General features: G+C 41.1%; 1 protein-coding gene across 1 annotated transcript; it reads left to right on the top strand.

The window, feature by feature from the left end:
• The first annotated feature begins 1,850 nt into the window (after positions 1 to 1,850).
• Positions 1,851 to 12,002, top strand: LOC108717260. The gene is made up of 6 exons (XM_018264129.2): positions 1,851 to 2,267; positions 6,512 to 6,617; positions 6,696 to 6,976; positions 7,873 to 7,931; positions 8,783 to 8,887; positions 11,026 to 12,002. Exons 1-6 carry the CDS (start codon positions 2,130 to 2,132, stop codon positions 11,033 to 11,035), a joined length of 699 nt encoding a protein of 232 aa, XP_018119618.1. The 5' UTR covers positions 1,851 to 2,129; the 3' UTR covers positions 11,036 to 12,002.
• Positions 12,003 to 15,571: the final 3,569 nt, after the last annotated feature.

The raw sequence follows: 15,571 nt of genomic DNA, 5'->3' as shown, positions 1-15,571 counted from the left end.
TTAGGGGACTGTTCCTGCTGAATTGTGCTTAGTACAGGGAATACCTATGCTGCCATAGTTTTATGGGATCTCTCTGTACAGACTATGAGTAAACTTAGGGACTGTTCCTGCTGAATTGTGCTTAGTACAGGGAATACCTATGCTGCCATAGTTTTATGGGATCTCTCTGTACAGACTATGTGCAAACTTAGGGGACTGTTCCTGCTGAATTGTGCTTAGTACAGGGGATACCTATGCTGCCATAGTTGTATGGGGTCTCTCTGTACAGACTATGAGCAAAGTTAAGGGACTGTTCCTGCTGAATTGTGCTTAGTACAGGGGATACCTATGCTGCCATAGTTGTATGGGGTCTCTCTGTACAGACTATGAGCAAAGTTAAGGGACTGTTCCTGCTGAATTGTGCTTAGTACAGGGGATACCTATGCTGCCATAGTTTTATGGGATCTCTCTGTACAGACTATGAGCAAATTTAGGGACTGTTCCTGCTGAATTGTGCTTAGTACAGGGGATACCTATGCTGCCATAGTTGTATGGGGTCTCTCTGTACGGACTATGAGCAAAGTTAAGGGACTGTTCCTGCTGAATTGTGCTTAGTACAGGGGATACCTATGCTGCCATAGTTTTATGGGATCTCTCTGTACAGACTATGTGCAAACTTAGGGGACTGTTCCTGCTGAATTGTGCTTAGTACAGGGAATACCTATGCTGCCATAGTTTTATGGGATCTCTCTGTACAGACTATGAGTAAACTTAGGGACTGTTCCTGCTGAATTGTGCTTAGTACAGGGAATACCTATGCTGCCATAGTTTTATGGGATCTCTCTGTACAGACTATGTGCAAACTTAGGGGACTGTTCCTGCTGAATTGTGCTTAGTACAGGGAATACCTATGCTGCCATAGTTTTATGGGATCTCTCTGTACAGACTATGAGCAAACTTAGGGGACTATTCCTGCTGAATTGTGCTTAGTACAGAGGAATACCTATGCTGCCATAGTTTTATGGGATCTCTCTGTACAGACTATGAGCAAATTTAGGGGGCTGTTGCTGCTGAATTGTGCATATCATAAATGTAATTAATTAATTCCTTGTTGTGCTACAAATAGTCTGCAGGCAACTCTACTATAAGCTGTCCCACATTCTCTGTGGAGCTCTGGAACAAGGATCTGGAGGTTAAAATTGAATTTTGATCCCCAATGAACCAGAGACAGACAACACTGTGACATGAATAGTGATGGGCGAATTTATTCGCCAGGCGCGAATTCGCGTAAACGCCCGCGACAATTCGCCCGTGTCCAAATTTTTTTTTTGAAAAAACGGACTTCGGCGTCAAAAACGGGCGCCAGCGGCAAAAACGAGACGCTGGCGCCGTTTCGTGAATTTTCGCAGTTTCGCGAATTTCGCGGCGAAGCGAAACGGCGCAAATTCGCCCATCACTAGACATGAAGTCAGTTGTATAACAGTTATGGTTAATCAGTCTGTCCCCATAGATTCACTAAAGGACATTGAGAGACAATAAAATGAAAGCTCTGAGTAACTTGTCGGCTATATAAATAAATGATGATGAATATATTCCTAATATCCCAAGTGCAGGTAAATTAATTCAATGTTTGCATTTCAAGTAAGTTTGTTTAGTGGATCTGGGATTATTTTTGGGCTGATTCCAGTGGATTGGCACCTCATTTACTTGATTTGCATGTTCATTTCCCATAACTTGTGGAGACCTGGATATGTATTACTTAATATTACTTAATATACTATTCTATGGTTTCCTTTTATACCCTCCCCCCAAAGAGCTTCAAATATACAAATAGGCACTTAGCAGATGCAATAAATAATCAGTAAATAAATCCACTTTATGACCAAATAAATGAACATGAATAAACAAATTGAGCGGATGATGTGAAATATGAAGTAAACTGGGTCTCCCTCTCTTCACACAAACGCAAGAGCAGAAGTTCACACACACACTGAGTCAGTCGCACAAATTGGTAAAAATCTGGGAGCTCTGCCAGAAAGATCCTCCGACCCTCCCCTCCCCTCCGACCCCTCCCCATCAGGTGACATTGCTGTTCTCACGGCAGGTTCCTCAGTACTGAACTTACTGCTCCCACTGACAGACACAGGGTGATGGAGGAGAACATGGAACTGGAACCTCTGGCAAACGGATCTGCAGCCCGACCCCCCGACCCCAAACTTACAGAGACCCCCCTGGCTAGGGATGCGGAAAAAGGGGGAGAGACAAAGTCACAGACTCGGTACAGACAGGTATGGGATGGGGTCGGGGGATGAGAGGGAAAGTGACAGGGACATATAAAGGGGGTAAAATTCTGCCGGTCCACTTGTAAAGTTTCTGCTCTGTGCTTTATGGCAGTGTCCCCCAACCCCACAACTAGTCCCTGCCCTCCCCCACTCGTGTAACTTCATTTGAGGGGGGGTGCCTTTAGTCCCTTCTTCTTCACCCCACAGTAACGAGGGTGGGACTGGGTGACTGTAATAAGGAGGGTGGGGGGGGGGGGTCCTGGAGGGACGTGAGGAACAGGTGATACTGCAGAGAAGTGATTTACACTAATGTATTAAATGCACTCAAGTCACTTTATTATCTCTGTGTTCTCTATGGATTAGTCACAGTCTGAACCCAGGGTGAGAGAATTGACTTCCCTGGGAAGGAATAGGAACAGGTTCTTTTCTACTTATCTATGTCCCACTCACCAGAGCTGTGATTTTCAGTAAAGGTCATTATTGACTCAGTATTTTGGTTACTAAATTATACAGTGGACTAAATATCCTAAATCTCCTTGAGTCCCTACTGCCCCAAAGCATTTGTATTCTGCATATTATATTCTGCACTGCTGGTCCTGACTTCATGCACCACTGAAACAACAGAGCACTCGTCAACTCTCCTCCAGCCAATACTTCATACATTACAATTCCTTGCAGGATTCTGTAATTAAAGGAGAAACAAAGGCTAAAAGTAAGTAAGCCTTATCAGAAAGGTCTATATAAATACACCAGTAACCCCTCAAAGTAATGCTGCTCTGAGTCCTCTGTCAAAAGAAACAGCACATTTCTTTCCTTCTATTGTGTACTCATGGGCTTCTGTATCAGACTAACTGTTTTCATCTTAAACCTCCAGGGCTAGGGCTTGAGCATGCTCAGTTTGCTCCTCTCTCCCTCCCATCCCTGCTGTAATCTGAGCCCAGAGCTATGAGTGCGCAGGGAGAGACTCAGGCAGGAAGTGATGTCACACCAAGCTAATATGGCAGCTGCTATCCTAAACAAACAGAGACAGTGTCTAGAGCTGGTTACTCAGGCATGGTAGAGCATTCTGCAGAATACATATAACATTCTAGCTTGCACTGTTGTGGCTAATCTATTGGCAATAAACTGTCTTGGAGCTATCCTTCTCCTTTAAAGGAGAACTCAACCCCCTTTCTAATAAAAACCCTACCCCAACCCTCCTTAGTCCCCCCTCCCAGCTCCCCACACACAAGAGTTACCACAAGTAAATACCTCTAAGCCAGTAATTACCCCTTGTTGCATAGTCAGCGCAGCGGAGCTCACGGGGACCATCTTTAGCCACTTCGGTAATCTCAGTAAGGAATCTCCGTATCGGCGAATGTGCAGTTTGAGCATTTTCCCACTTCACAAAAACTGTGAAGCCGAAAGTGACAACAATTACTGAAGCACCAGAAGAAGACACGAAGATTACGGAAGCGTCTAAAGATGGATTCTGCAACACGGGGGTAATTACTGGCTTAGAGGCATTTACTTGTGGTAACTCCTGTGTGTGTGTGTGGGGGGGGGGGCTATGGAGGGTAGGAGTTTTTATTAGAAAGGGGGTTTAGTTCTCCTTTAAACCACCCATCATGAAGGAGAACCATTCAAAGATACACATAGTCAGCATTTTGCCATCAGCAAATATTTTTGCAAAACCACCACTCAATTATGTCAGGAACAGTCCATACACACCAATGTATTTTTCACAAAAAAAAGGCCATCAAAAAATTAAAATAAAAATGTCCATAGACATCAATGTATTCTGCTCTAAAAAAAATCCCAGTGGAAAAAGTTGCCACAAAAAAACACCCACAGGCATCAATGAAGTTTATGCAGGAAAAAATCACAGTGAAAAAATGCCAATATTTTTTGAATTTTCACCATTTCACAGGACCAAATCATTCATTACTAGTAGGGATGCACCGAATTCACTATTAGGGATTTGGCCGAATCCCTGAATCTTTGGTGAAAGATTCAGCCGAATACCGAACCGAATCCGAATCCTAATTTGCATATGCAAATTAGGGGCAGGAAAGGTAAAAGTGAAAAAAATTCTTCTTTTGTGGCGAAGTCACTTTTTTCCCTATCCGCCCCTAATTTACATATGCAAATTAGGATTCGGTTTGGCCAGGCACAAGGATTCGCCCGAATCCGAATCCTGCCGAAAAAAGCCGAATCCCGAACCGAATCCCGGATTCGGTGCATCCCTAATTACTAGTAGCCATAGTAGCAGACCACACCAGCCATCCCAACACCGCACACCTGGTATGGACTGGAGGATCTCAGGCTGGGAGTTACAGGCCTGTAAGTCTGACATCTGTGGTGAGCAAGTAATCTGAAGGTTTGTTAAGGGATCACACTGATGTATATTCTTGAGAATGGCGTTATGAGTAGGAATAGGCATGGTTTAATGTAGGACAAATCATGTCAAACAACTCAAGGTGGCCATCATGTGGCATCCACAAATTGGGGCAAAGGAAGGCAATGCCCCTGGAATTTTTTCCCAGCCAGAAATATGAGTCTTCAAGCTGGTACCTGTATTAAAAAATAACTGCCAATTACACTGCTGGTAAAGAAATTCAGATCCGAGGTCTGTCATGTGATGAATAGCTTTGATTGTAGTAACTGTCAGTTTCCCAGACATGCAACTGCCAGCAGGTCTACATTACATATAGGAACACTACATTGTGTCTGACGTCTGGCTTTACACCAGTGGCCAGTGTATCTGTCTATCATAGTCTGGCAACTGGGCCCGGTCAGTACCTTCCCACGTAGGCTGGAGACCTGCCCAGAGAGAGAGCTATTAAACACCCAAATATATAACATAAGGTAAACAGTATAAATACAAAAGTGGAAAATTCTGTCACTGGTGTCTCTGGAGAAGTCACTGCCCTGCGCTCTCAAACAAAAGAAAACTCTCTCATAAGCAATTAAAGGGGTGCTTCACCTTTCCTATAGCTTTTAGTATGTTATAGAATGGCCAATTCCAAGTAACTTTTCAATTGGTCTGCATTATTTTTTTTTATCGCTTTCAGATTATTTGCCTTCTTCTTCTAACTATTTCCAGCTTTCAAATGGGTCGCTGACCCCCATCTAAGAAACAAATGTTCTGTAAGGCTACAAATGAATTGCTGTTGTTACTTTTTATTACTCATCTTTCTATTCAGGCCTCTCCTTTTCATATTCCAGTCTCTTATTCAAATTAGTGCATGGTTGCTAGGGGAATTTGGACCCTAGCAACCAGATTGTGGAAATTACAAACTGGAGAGCCGCTGAATAAAAAGCTAAATAACTCAAAAACCACAAATAATAAAACATGAAAACCGACTGCAAATTGTCTCAGAATATCCCTCTCTACATCATACTAACAGTTAATTTACAGGAGAACAACCCGTTTAAATGTTTTAGATACAGACAAATAACTGCAAGTCTATGATCCAGTAAAAGGCTTATGGTGTTGCACCTGGTTACCTAATTCTGCACTTAGTAGGACATGTACTTTATATACTGCTCAGTGAAGTAGAACTACAACTTTCTGTTCAGGTTACATTTACCGTTGGCATAACAGGGTCAGACTGGACCAATGGGGGCCCCCTGGGTTCCAAACTTCCGGGGGCCCCCCACATGCACGGCCGCATTTCTTTTTTGGGGGGTCCAGCTGATCGGGGAGTGGGTCTGGGGACCATGAGGGCCAGGGCCCATCGGGTTTTTTCCCGGTGTCCCGCCATCCCAGTCCGACCCTGACTCCTAATGAATATGCTTTTTCCAGCTACCATTAATCAACCTATTGTAGTGTTTATATCAGTGAGCCCCCCACTGGGGTGCGTTTCACTTGCCATAAAGTCTCTTATGTACTGGCCCAGTCTCCCCAATAACTGATAGTTATTTTCCTGTTTGCCAGTTCTGCTTCTAGACTATGCTATCAATTCTCTAAACAGAAACACTAAACAAAAAATAAATACAAAATATTGGCTGACCAGCTTTCTATAAACTCTCCCATGTAACTCATATTGGGAGCTTTTTGGCCATTATTAATTCCAGCCGACCTCCCCAAAAACCAGAACAGCAGGAAGTGAGGAGCAGCCACCATGATGCAGCTCCCCTATCTTCACTTCCTTTCCACCGACCAATCAGAATTTCCCTTCAGACTACGATCCACCAGGAATATGTCATTTAACCACATCCTTCCCCTATTCCTGATTAATGTTTATACATGTGATATATTTTGACAGATATGTCAAGGCAAAAAGAAATGGCTGTGGGGGTTTATTTCTGGTATGAGCATCATCATCCTCATCGTACTGATCTGTGTATATTCAATTAACAACGATACCGCAGGTGAGATATTTGTTCCTGACACCCCTATTTAATTGCTTGAGGAATTAGTTTTTTCCAAAATATTCCTTTTTTCTCTAGGTGCCCAAACACAGAAAGAAAATGGGCCAGTTCCTGACAAAGGGCCAGTTCCAGTTGAAGTGACAGTTGCTGCTGAAGGGGCAGTTCCTGATGGAGTGACAGTTGCTGCTGAAGGGGCAGTTCCTGATGGAGTGACAGCTGCTGCTGAAGACAATGAGACTGCTGGAGACTGTGAGAGACTGGTTTATGTATCTGCCAATAACAGTGACGGCTCCTTTCAGTCCAGCTATGACTCCTGTGCCAGCAAAGGATATGAACTACTGAAAGAACCAGATATAGAAGTAAGTCTCACCCCCTAAGCTTTTATATAAGGATACAGGCAAGGCAGTTTGGCCATACAACCTTCTGTATATGTAAGTTGGGTGGCAGTTTTGAAAAAAAAATATTAAGCAATCCTATTGGATATTGCATACCTCCCAACTGTCCCATTTTGAGCCGCACAGTCCCGCTTTTGACAGCTTAACCTGCAGTCCCTCGTTAGTACTGGAAAGTCCCGATTTCTCTGCACTGAATGGGAAAGTCCCTATTTCTCTGCGATGAACAGCCAAAAGAGATAACATGTTTCTAACTTAATTGGCTCTTGGCAGAGAGACCAGAATAGATACTTGATAAATTTGTAACAGTTTTGTCCCTTGGGTTAGAAGTTAGACAGCATTCACCTTCATTAGCAAAACTGTAATAACTGAAAAAACCACCTGCCAAATATTGTAAAATGGGAATGGTAATTAGGGGGTGTGGTTGCAAAAAGGGGTGTGTTTTGTCCCTCTTTCCATTTTCTAAATGTTGGGAGGTATGGATATTGGATCACACTCTGTCCCAAATTCATCTGCTGATGCCCCACTTTCAATAGATAAATGGGTTTTAGTATAAGGTCCCACAATATCTGCTGAATGGTCACATAGCCCTAAATCTGGCCCTGGACTTGTTATTGTTTATGTGGGCCTGCAAAACAATGGGGGTCATTTATAAACACTGGGCAAATTTGAACCTGGACAGGAACCCATAGCAACCAATCAGTGATGAGCTATTTTATCAGCCAGCTGCAGGTAGAACAACAAAAACATCTGATTGGTTGGCAGGGGTTCTCCCCAGTATCAGTGAATTGCCATTTCGTAGATAACAGTCTCTCTATTTATAAATACATAATAATAATAATAATAATATTTTCTTGTTCCAGGTTAGGAAACACTGTATTCCCCAAGGAGAGGATTTCTGGATTCATGGCCGACGTGATTGGTGAGTTTGTTTTGACTAAGGGCTCTTACTGACGAGCGTTTTTACCTGCGTTCCGTTTTTCTGTGTTCAGCCGCAGGGGAGCGCAGGAATAGACGCATTACATTTTTTCCAATGGGGCTGTACTCACACAGGCGCGTGTAGGCGCCGAATGCAGGTTGAGACGCAACATGCTGCATTTTTCCTGCGTTCGGCGCCTACACGCGCCCGTGTGTGTACAGGTAAAAACGCTCGTCAGTAAGAGCCCTTAGTAAAAGTGATTTCATTGCTGGCGTGATGTGTGTATTTATAGATAATTGCAGGTAATTAGCCCCCAGCAACAATGCACATTGAATAAAATGATTGAAAATGCTCCCGTAGCAGAACAAAGGGTAAGGAAATGCAGTTCTATCAATTACTTACTGTACATATAATACACATTGTTAATATGGGTTTAATGTTTATAAATGTCTTGGAGCTACAAATCTGCCCTGCGCTCCTATTACACCAGCCTTTCCCAAGCCAAACAAACCTACTTTACTTCACTCATTAACTCCCTTTCTAAAAAACCAGCACAACTTTTCTCCACCTTTAACCCTCTCCTTCCCCCTTCTCCACCCCCTCCATCAGGCCCGGACTGACAATCTGTGGGTTCTGGCAAATGCCAGAGGGCTGCTATAAGGTGCCATAGAAAGTCAGTATTTAGTGGGCTGGTGGGGGCTGTTTGGGCCTCTATGTGGGCTTTATGAGCCTGGGTTTCTGCCTTGAGTCCCAGCAGAACCTGACTGGAATGAAGCATCTGTGTGTTTAAAAAAAAATGAAATATTGCATAAAACTGGGGGTAAAAGCCATGACTTATAACCTTTTCCCTACAGTGAGCCGTGCCCAGTGTACAACACTCACGATGGAGTTTTACGTTTGGATTCCACCACAATGCGGCGTTTCTTCTGTGATCCACAAGCACCAGAACCAACTGATGGGTAAGGAGATTGTGATGTCATTAACAATGGCAGAAATGTACCAACAATGATCAACAATAACCTCAGTCCTATCACACTATTGCATTTGGGATGTACTTGCAATTCTGGGAGCACTCAGCTTGGGTCCTGCAGTGAATGCAAATCTCATGCAATTAAAGTGGTTGTTCACCTTTAAATTATTTAGGGTGTCACCTTAGGCGCACTCCTTCTCTGGGCCCCGTGGTTGGGCCCATAAATTAAAAGACAAAGCATTGTGCAACCTGTTCCCATGAGTGCAGTTAGACAACACCCTCACCTCTGCACTAAATTCTCTTTGGGTTTGGGCATTTTATTATTTAGTATCTTCTTATGTGCAATGAATCCATATCATACAAGCTCTAGCAGTCACACTACAGGCATGCTGGGAAATAGCCCAGTGCATCCATAACTGCAGGGCAACTGTAGATGACTCATTTACAACCACAACTGATGTTATTAATGCTGTTATTAATGCTGTTATTAATGCTGTTATTAATGCTGTTATAAATACTGTTATTAATGCTGTTATTAATGCTGTTATAAATACTGTTATTAATGCTGTTATTAATGCTGTTATAAATACTGTTATTAATGCTGTTATTAATGCTGTTATAAATACTGTTATTAATGCTGTTGTAAATACTGTTATTAATGCTGTTATTAATGCTGTTATTAATTCTGTTATTAATGCTGTTATTAATGCTGTTATTAATGCTGTTATTAATTCTGTTATTAATGCTGTTATTAATGCTGTTATTAATGCTGTGGTGGCCGAGTAACTTTTTGTAGTTTACACCTGTTGACTCACAGGAACACTAGAGCTACCCCCACCTCAATATCTCTTTTTGACCTAACTGGCTAAAATTGCATGAGGTGCTTATACCCCTTTATTATACCCCTTTCTTATATCTCTTTATTATACCCCTTTATTTTACCCCTTTATCATACCCCTTTATTATACCCCTTTATTATATCTCTTTATTATACCCCTTTATCATACCCCTTTATCATATCTCTTTATCATACGCCTTTATCATATCTCTTTATTATACCCCTTTATCATATCTCTTTATCATACCCCTTTATTATATCTCTTTATTATACCCCTTTATCATACCCCTTTATCATATCTCTTTATTATACCCCTTTATTATACCAAAACACCTGAAAATCATGAATGCAAACCTCTGCCATTGGCTTTTACATGAATTCAACAGGTTTTAGATGGAGGTATTTTTGGATTTGGACTTTTAGCAGCTTCAGGGCATAATAAATCTTGAAATATTAAAAATTTTTGAGAAAACGAAACTCGACTTTAAATAAATAGGCCCCTTAAATTAACGCAGACAGACATGTTGTGAGACATCCAACCTTTAGACTAAGGGGCACATTCACTAAGTTCGAGTGAAGATATAGAAGAAAAAATACTTCGAATTTTGAAGTGTTTTTTTTGGCTACTTCGACCATCGAATGGGCTACTTCAACCTTCGACTTCGACTTTGAATTGAACTAAAAATCATTCGACTATTCAACCATTCGATATTCGAAGTACTGTCTCTTTAAGAAAAAACTTAGACCCCTTACTTTGCCACCTAAAAGCTACCAAAGTCAATGTCAGCCTATGGGGAAGGTCCCCATAGGCTTGGCTATCTTTTAATGGTCGAAGGATAATCCTTCGATCGAATGAATTGCGCAAAATCCTTCGACTTCGATATTCAAAGTCGAAGGATTTTAATTCGCCAGTCGAATATCGAGGGTTAATTAACCCTCGATATTCGACCCTTAATACATTTGCCCCTAAATGTGTTTTTTGTGGTTTCTGAATGACTTGCTCTTGCAAACTGCTCTATAAAATAGTTTGGTTGCTAGGGTCACTGACCCCAGAAACAACATAATTATTCTTAACTTATTCAGGCCTGTTCCTGTATATAGAGTTAGTAGAGTCCGTCTCCCTTGTACATAGATAAATATAAATCCCACACACTGCAGAGCAGAAATATTAGTGTTCATGCCATTTATAAAGCTAATTTCGCCTGTATCCAGTTTTATATCTATTTAGAGCTAAGAATGCACATTAAATGTCTATAATCTCTAAATGAAATGTTACTTTTTTCTCAAAGGCAAATATAACTGAGCGGCAGCAGAAGCCTCAGAGGAAGGAAGAACAGAGACTGGGAAAGGAACGTTTGTATCAGTGATTGCTGCTGAGTAATGTCTTATCTAATGGAGTCTGGGATCAAATTGTAGAGCTGCTATTGGGAAATGGAGGGCGGATAAAATTTTATTTATTTTAAGAATGTAGACTAGAAAAGTGGTTAAAAAAACAGAAGGGAATTTCCCACTTATTCGCATCAGGCACCTACTCCTGAATGGACCAATCAGAAGAGATTATTATAATGTACAAATTGTTTGGTTTTATTCCTTTATTCCACTGGGGTGGCCTCACCAGGAGCCCCTGCAGTCCCCATGGGGCCAACACCAGTCTTCCCCCGAGTGTGTGTAAATTAAATAAACCTTCAGGGGGAGGGAGATCAGTGGCCTGGGGGAGCACCAATCGGATGCAGGTCTGGGCCCACTAGGGCTGGGGCCCAGTCCAACCCTGCTTACTGCCCCTTTAATTATTCTCCTTTATTTATATTGCACCACAGTAGCATTTTATTGAATTTATCATTCCCATCAGTCCCTGTCCCAGTGGAGTTTACAATCTAATGTCCCTATCACATACTAGGGGCCGTTATATCAGGAGCCAATTAGCCTGCGTTTATATATTTGGGGTGTGTAAGAGAACCAGATTGCTGGGGGGGGGGGACCCATACACGGGGAGATACACGGGGAGATGTTCTGGTCAACTAGACACGTTTTTTCTACCAATTACCCTGTACCTAGAAATAAATATATATATTTTTTTTTAATCCTTCAAAGTGTGTGACGTTTGGCTTGGTCCCTGCGCTACTGATACACAAATACTAAGGATAACAAAAAGTTCTTTCAGAAATAGAATAAATGTATTTATTCCAAGCAATGGGCCCGTATCATTGTGACTAATGTCACGGAAATGGCATTTTGGGCCAAGAATAGGCTTATACAGTATACCGTGTATGTGACTCAATTCAGAAGTGAGGAAAGAAGAAGATGGAATTTAAACACTTCGGGGCACATTTACTTAGCTCGAGTGAAGGAACAGAAGAAAAAATACTTGAATTTCGAACGTTTTGGCTACTTCGACCTTCGACTATGACTTCCACTTCGAATTGAATGATTCGAACTAAAAATCGTTCGACTATTCGACCATGTGATAATCTTAGTACTGTCTCTTTAAAAAAAACTTCGACCTCCTACTTCGCCAAGTAAAACCTACCGAACATCAATGTTAGCCTATGGGGAAGGTCCCCATAGGCTTTCTAACAAATTTCTGGTCAAAGGAAAATCGTTTGATCAATGGATTAAAATCCTTCAAATCGTCATTTTTCCTTCGATCGTTCGATCGAACGAAATGCGGTAAATCCTTCGACTTCGATATTCGAAGTTGAAGGATTTAACTTCGACAGTCGAATATCGAGGGTTAATTAACCCTCGATATTCGACCCTAAGTAAATGTGCCCCTTCTAGTCAGAGGGGATGGAAATTGTGTTTAATGAATATAACAAAAAAAATACAGGTATGGGATCCGTTATCAGGAATCCCGTTATCCAGAAAGCTCAGAATTATGGAAAGGCCGTCACCCATAGACTCAATTTTATCCAAAATAATCCAAAATTTGTAAATAATTTCCTTTTTCTGTGTAATAATAAAACAGTCGCTTGTACTTGATCCCAACTAAGATATAATTAATCCTTATTGGAGGCAAAACAAGCCAATTGGGTTTATTTAATGTTTATATGATTTTCTAGTAGACTTAAGGTATGAAGATCCAAATTACAGAAAGATCCATTATCTGGGAAAACCCCAGGTCCTGAGCATTCTGGATAACGGGTCCCATACCTGTACTATAAAAAGTGTTGTTAAACAGCAATCAGGAAGGTAAAGGCTAAAACAAAACATTTAAAAAAAAATATATTAATAATAAAACAATAGAGTTTCAGAGTGTGGCTCCATTAAATAATGGAAATAATCTGATTATAAAGAATACAGAAAAGGAAAATTTCATTCAGTTCTTTTCTTCAGTGAATACAATAAAGGAGGCAGAGTTTCAACACCCAAAATAGTACATGTACGGGACCTGTTATCTAGAACGCTGGGATTTTCCGGAAAAAGGATCTTTGCGTAATTTGGATCCTCATACCTTAAATCTTCTAGAATATCATGTAAACATTAAGGGGCTTTTCTATCAAGGGTCGAATTTCAAATTGAAAAAACTTCGAAATTCAAATTCAAAAAGACCAACCGAAATAAAGGTTATATATAGATTATAGCTCCGTTTTCGATCAAATAGGTCCGTATTGGGCCGAATTTGAATAGTACGAATCGAAGGAACAGCGCATTCGATCGAATTCGATTCAAAGTTTTCCCCAAAAAAACCTTTGATTTTTCAAAGTCCACAATTGACTCCAAATAGGTTCTAGGAGGTCCCTCATAGGCTAAAACAGCAATTCGGCAGGTTTTAGATGGAGAATGGTCGAAGTCAAATTTTTAAAGAGACAGTACATGATAATTTTTGCATTTTTTTCAAATTCGAATCGAATTTGGACTATTCCCTAGTCGAAGTAAACAAAAAATAGCTAGAAATTAGAATTTTTTTTCATTCGAAAATTCACCTCGACCTTTGATAAATCTGCCCCAAAATCAACCCAATAAGGATTAATAAGGATTAATTATATCTTAGTTGGGATCAAGTACAAGCGACTGTTTTATTATTACACAGACAAAGGAAATCATTTTTAATCATTTGGATTTTTTGGATAAAATGGAGTCTATAGGAGATGTGTTTTCAGTAATTCAGAGCTTTCTGGATTATGGGTATCCGGATAACGGATCCCATACCTGTACAATACCTATTGCACACATCAAATGCAGTTTGACAGGTGCCCCACCCTAAATAGCGGAGCATTCCAACCCTAATGGGCGGGGTTTGTCAGAACTGTACTTCATTGCAGTCTTAGCCACGCCCACTGCGTCAAAGGCCACTGCACAGCCACGATATTGTGACATGTGTGATACCCACAAACCCTGGTGCCATCATGTGCTTATAGTTGATATTACCTGCCCATTTGTGATGAATACTGACTGCCATCTAGTGGACACAGCTACAACGACACTGGAAGACAGATACACGCAAGTCCAGACATGTCTATATTACATACCTCCCAACTGTCAGTTTATCTCAGGACAGTTCCGATTTTGACAGCTCAACCCGCAGTCCCGGATTGTTACTTTCTCTTTGATCACCTGCACTGAACAGCCAGAAAAAGATACGTTTCTAACTTAATTGCCTTTTGGCAGAGAGCCCAGAATATGTGACAGGTGCACTTAGATACATTTATAACAATTTAAGATAAGCAAAGAAACAAGTGTAACAATTTAAGATAACCAGGTCTTTTGGGGAAACTGTGACTTGCAGCTTAAATAGCAATTCACCTTAATTATTAAAACTGTAATAACACATAAATGTGTTCAAGCTTTCATAACCTAAGTTTTGTAAAATGGATATGGTAATCAGGGGGTGTGGCCACAAAATGGGCGTGGTCAAAGATGTCACCATGCTCCGCACGACAAATCTTTTTTTCCCTCTTTCTATTTCCACATTGTTGGAAGGTGTGGGTATGGCAGAAATACAGTAGCCACATACGTGGAATACTATTGAGGCTGATAAGGCCTGTGATATGTGGGGGTTCCTGGAGGAGCCCCTCAAAGGGTTAAATGTAAAGCCCGGTTTATAAAACACTGTTAAAAAATCTGGTAAAATCTATAAATGATAAAATTGAAACGTTTATGATGGGCGAATTTGGGGCGTTTTGCCGAAAAATTAGTAAATTTCCCACGAAATTTCTGAAACGGCTAAATATTCACGAAACCGTGCCGGCGTCTCGTTTTTGACACCAGGTGTCCATTTTTTTGACGCCAGCGTCCATTTTTTTCCGCCGCAGTTTCGGGAATTTATTTGCTGGTGGCGAATCGCGGGAATTCGCCGCAAATTCACGCCTGGCGAATAAATTCGCCCCTCACTAATTGAAAGTCAAAAGAGGTGAAACCAAGATACGACGGGCCTGGAGGAAACCCGCGGTGGAGGTGGTCGGATCTTCAACCCTTCAACTAAAAAGATATTTTTCAATAATAAAGATTTCTTACATTATTCTGTGCTCGCGGTGTTTTTCACTAAACACAAACCTACGCCTGGTAAACCCGTGTGGCTTATTTGATGTGAGTCAGATAATGTATAAACGTTTGTAATTAGTACACGTGGGGCAATCAAGTAATGTGGTTACAGAATATATAAAGGTGAATATATAAAGGTGTGTCCACTAGGGATGCACTGAATCCACTAATAGGGATTTTTCTGAATCCTTCGTGAAAGATTCGGCCAAATCGGAACCCTAATTTGCATATGCAAATTAGGGGGAAGGAAAAAGTGTTAAAACATTTTTTACTTCCTTGTTTTGTGACAAAACGTCACTTGAATTCCCTACCCGACCCCTAATTTACCGAATTGTGTATCCCTAGTGTCCACAA

The sequence above is a fragment of the Xenopus laevis genome, chromosome 5L, assembly GCF_017654675.1.
Source record: "Xenopus laevis strain J_2021 chromosome 5L, Xenopus_laevis_v10.1, whole genome shotgun sequence".
NCBI lineage: Eukaryota > Metazoa > Chordata > Amphibia > Anura > Pipidae > Xenopus > Xenopus laevis.
Note: the sequence above shows the minus strand (reverse complement) of the source record. Positions and strands in the feature narration are given on the sequence as shown.

Bases quoted from the DNA above. Each gene is read 5' to 3' on its own strand.
- LOC108717260 (XM_018264129.2), top strand. From the start codon at position 2,130: ATGGAGGAGAACATGGAACTGGAACCTCTGGCAAACGGATCTGCAGCC. The intron at 6,618-6,695 runs GTGAGATATTTG...TTTTTTCTCTAG, and splicing joins AATTAACAACGATACCGCAG to GTGCCCAAACACAGAAAGAA. The intron at 7,932-8,782 runs GTGAGTTTGTTT...TTTTCCCTACAG, and splicing joins ATTCATGGCCGACGTGATTG to TGAGCCGTGCCCAGTGTACA.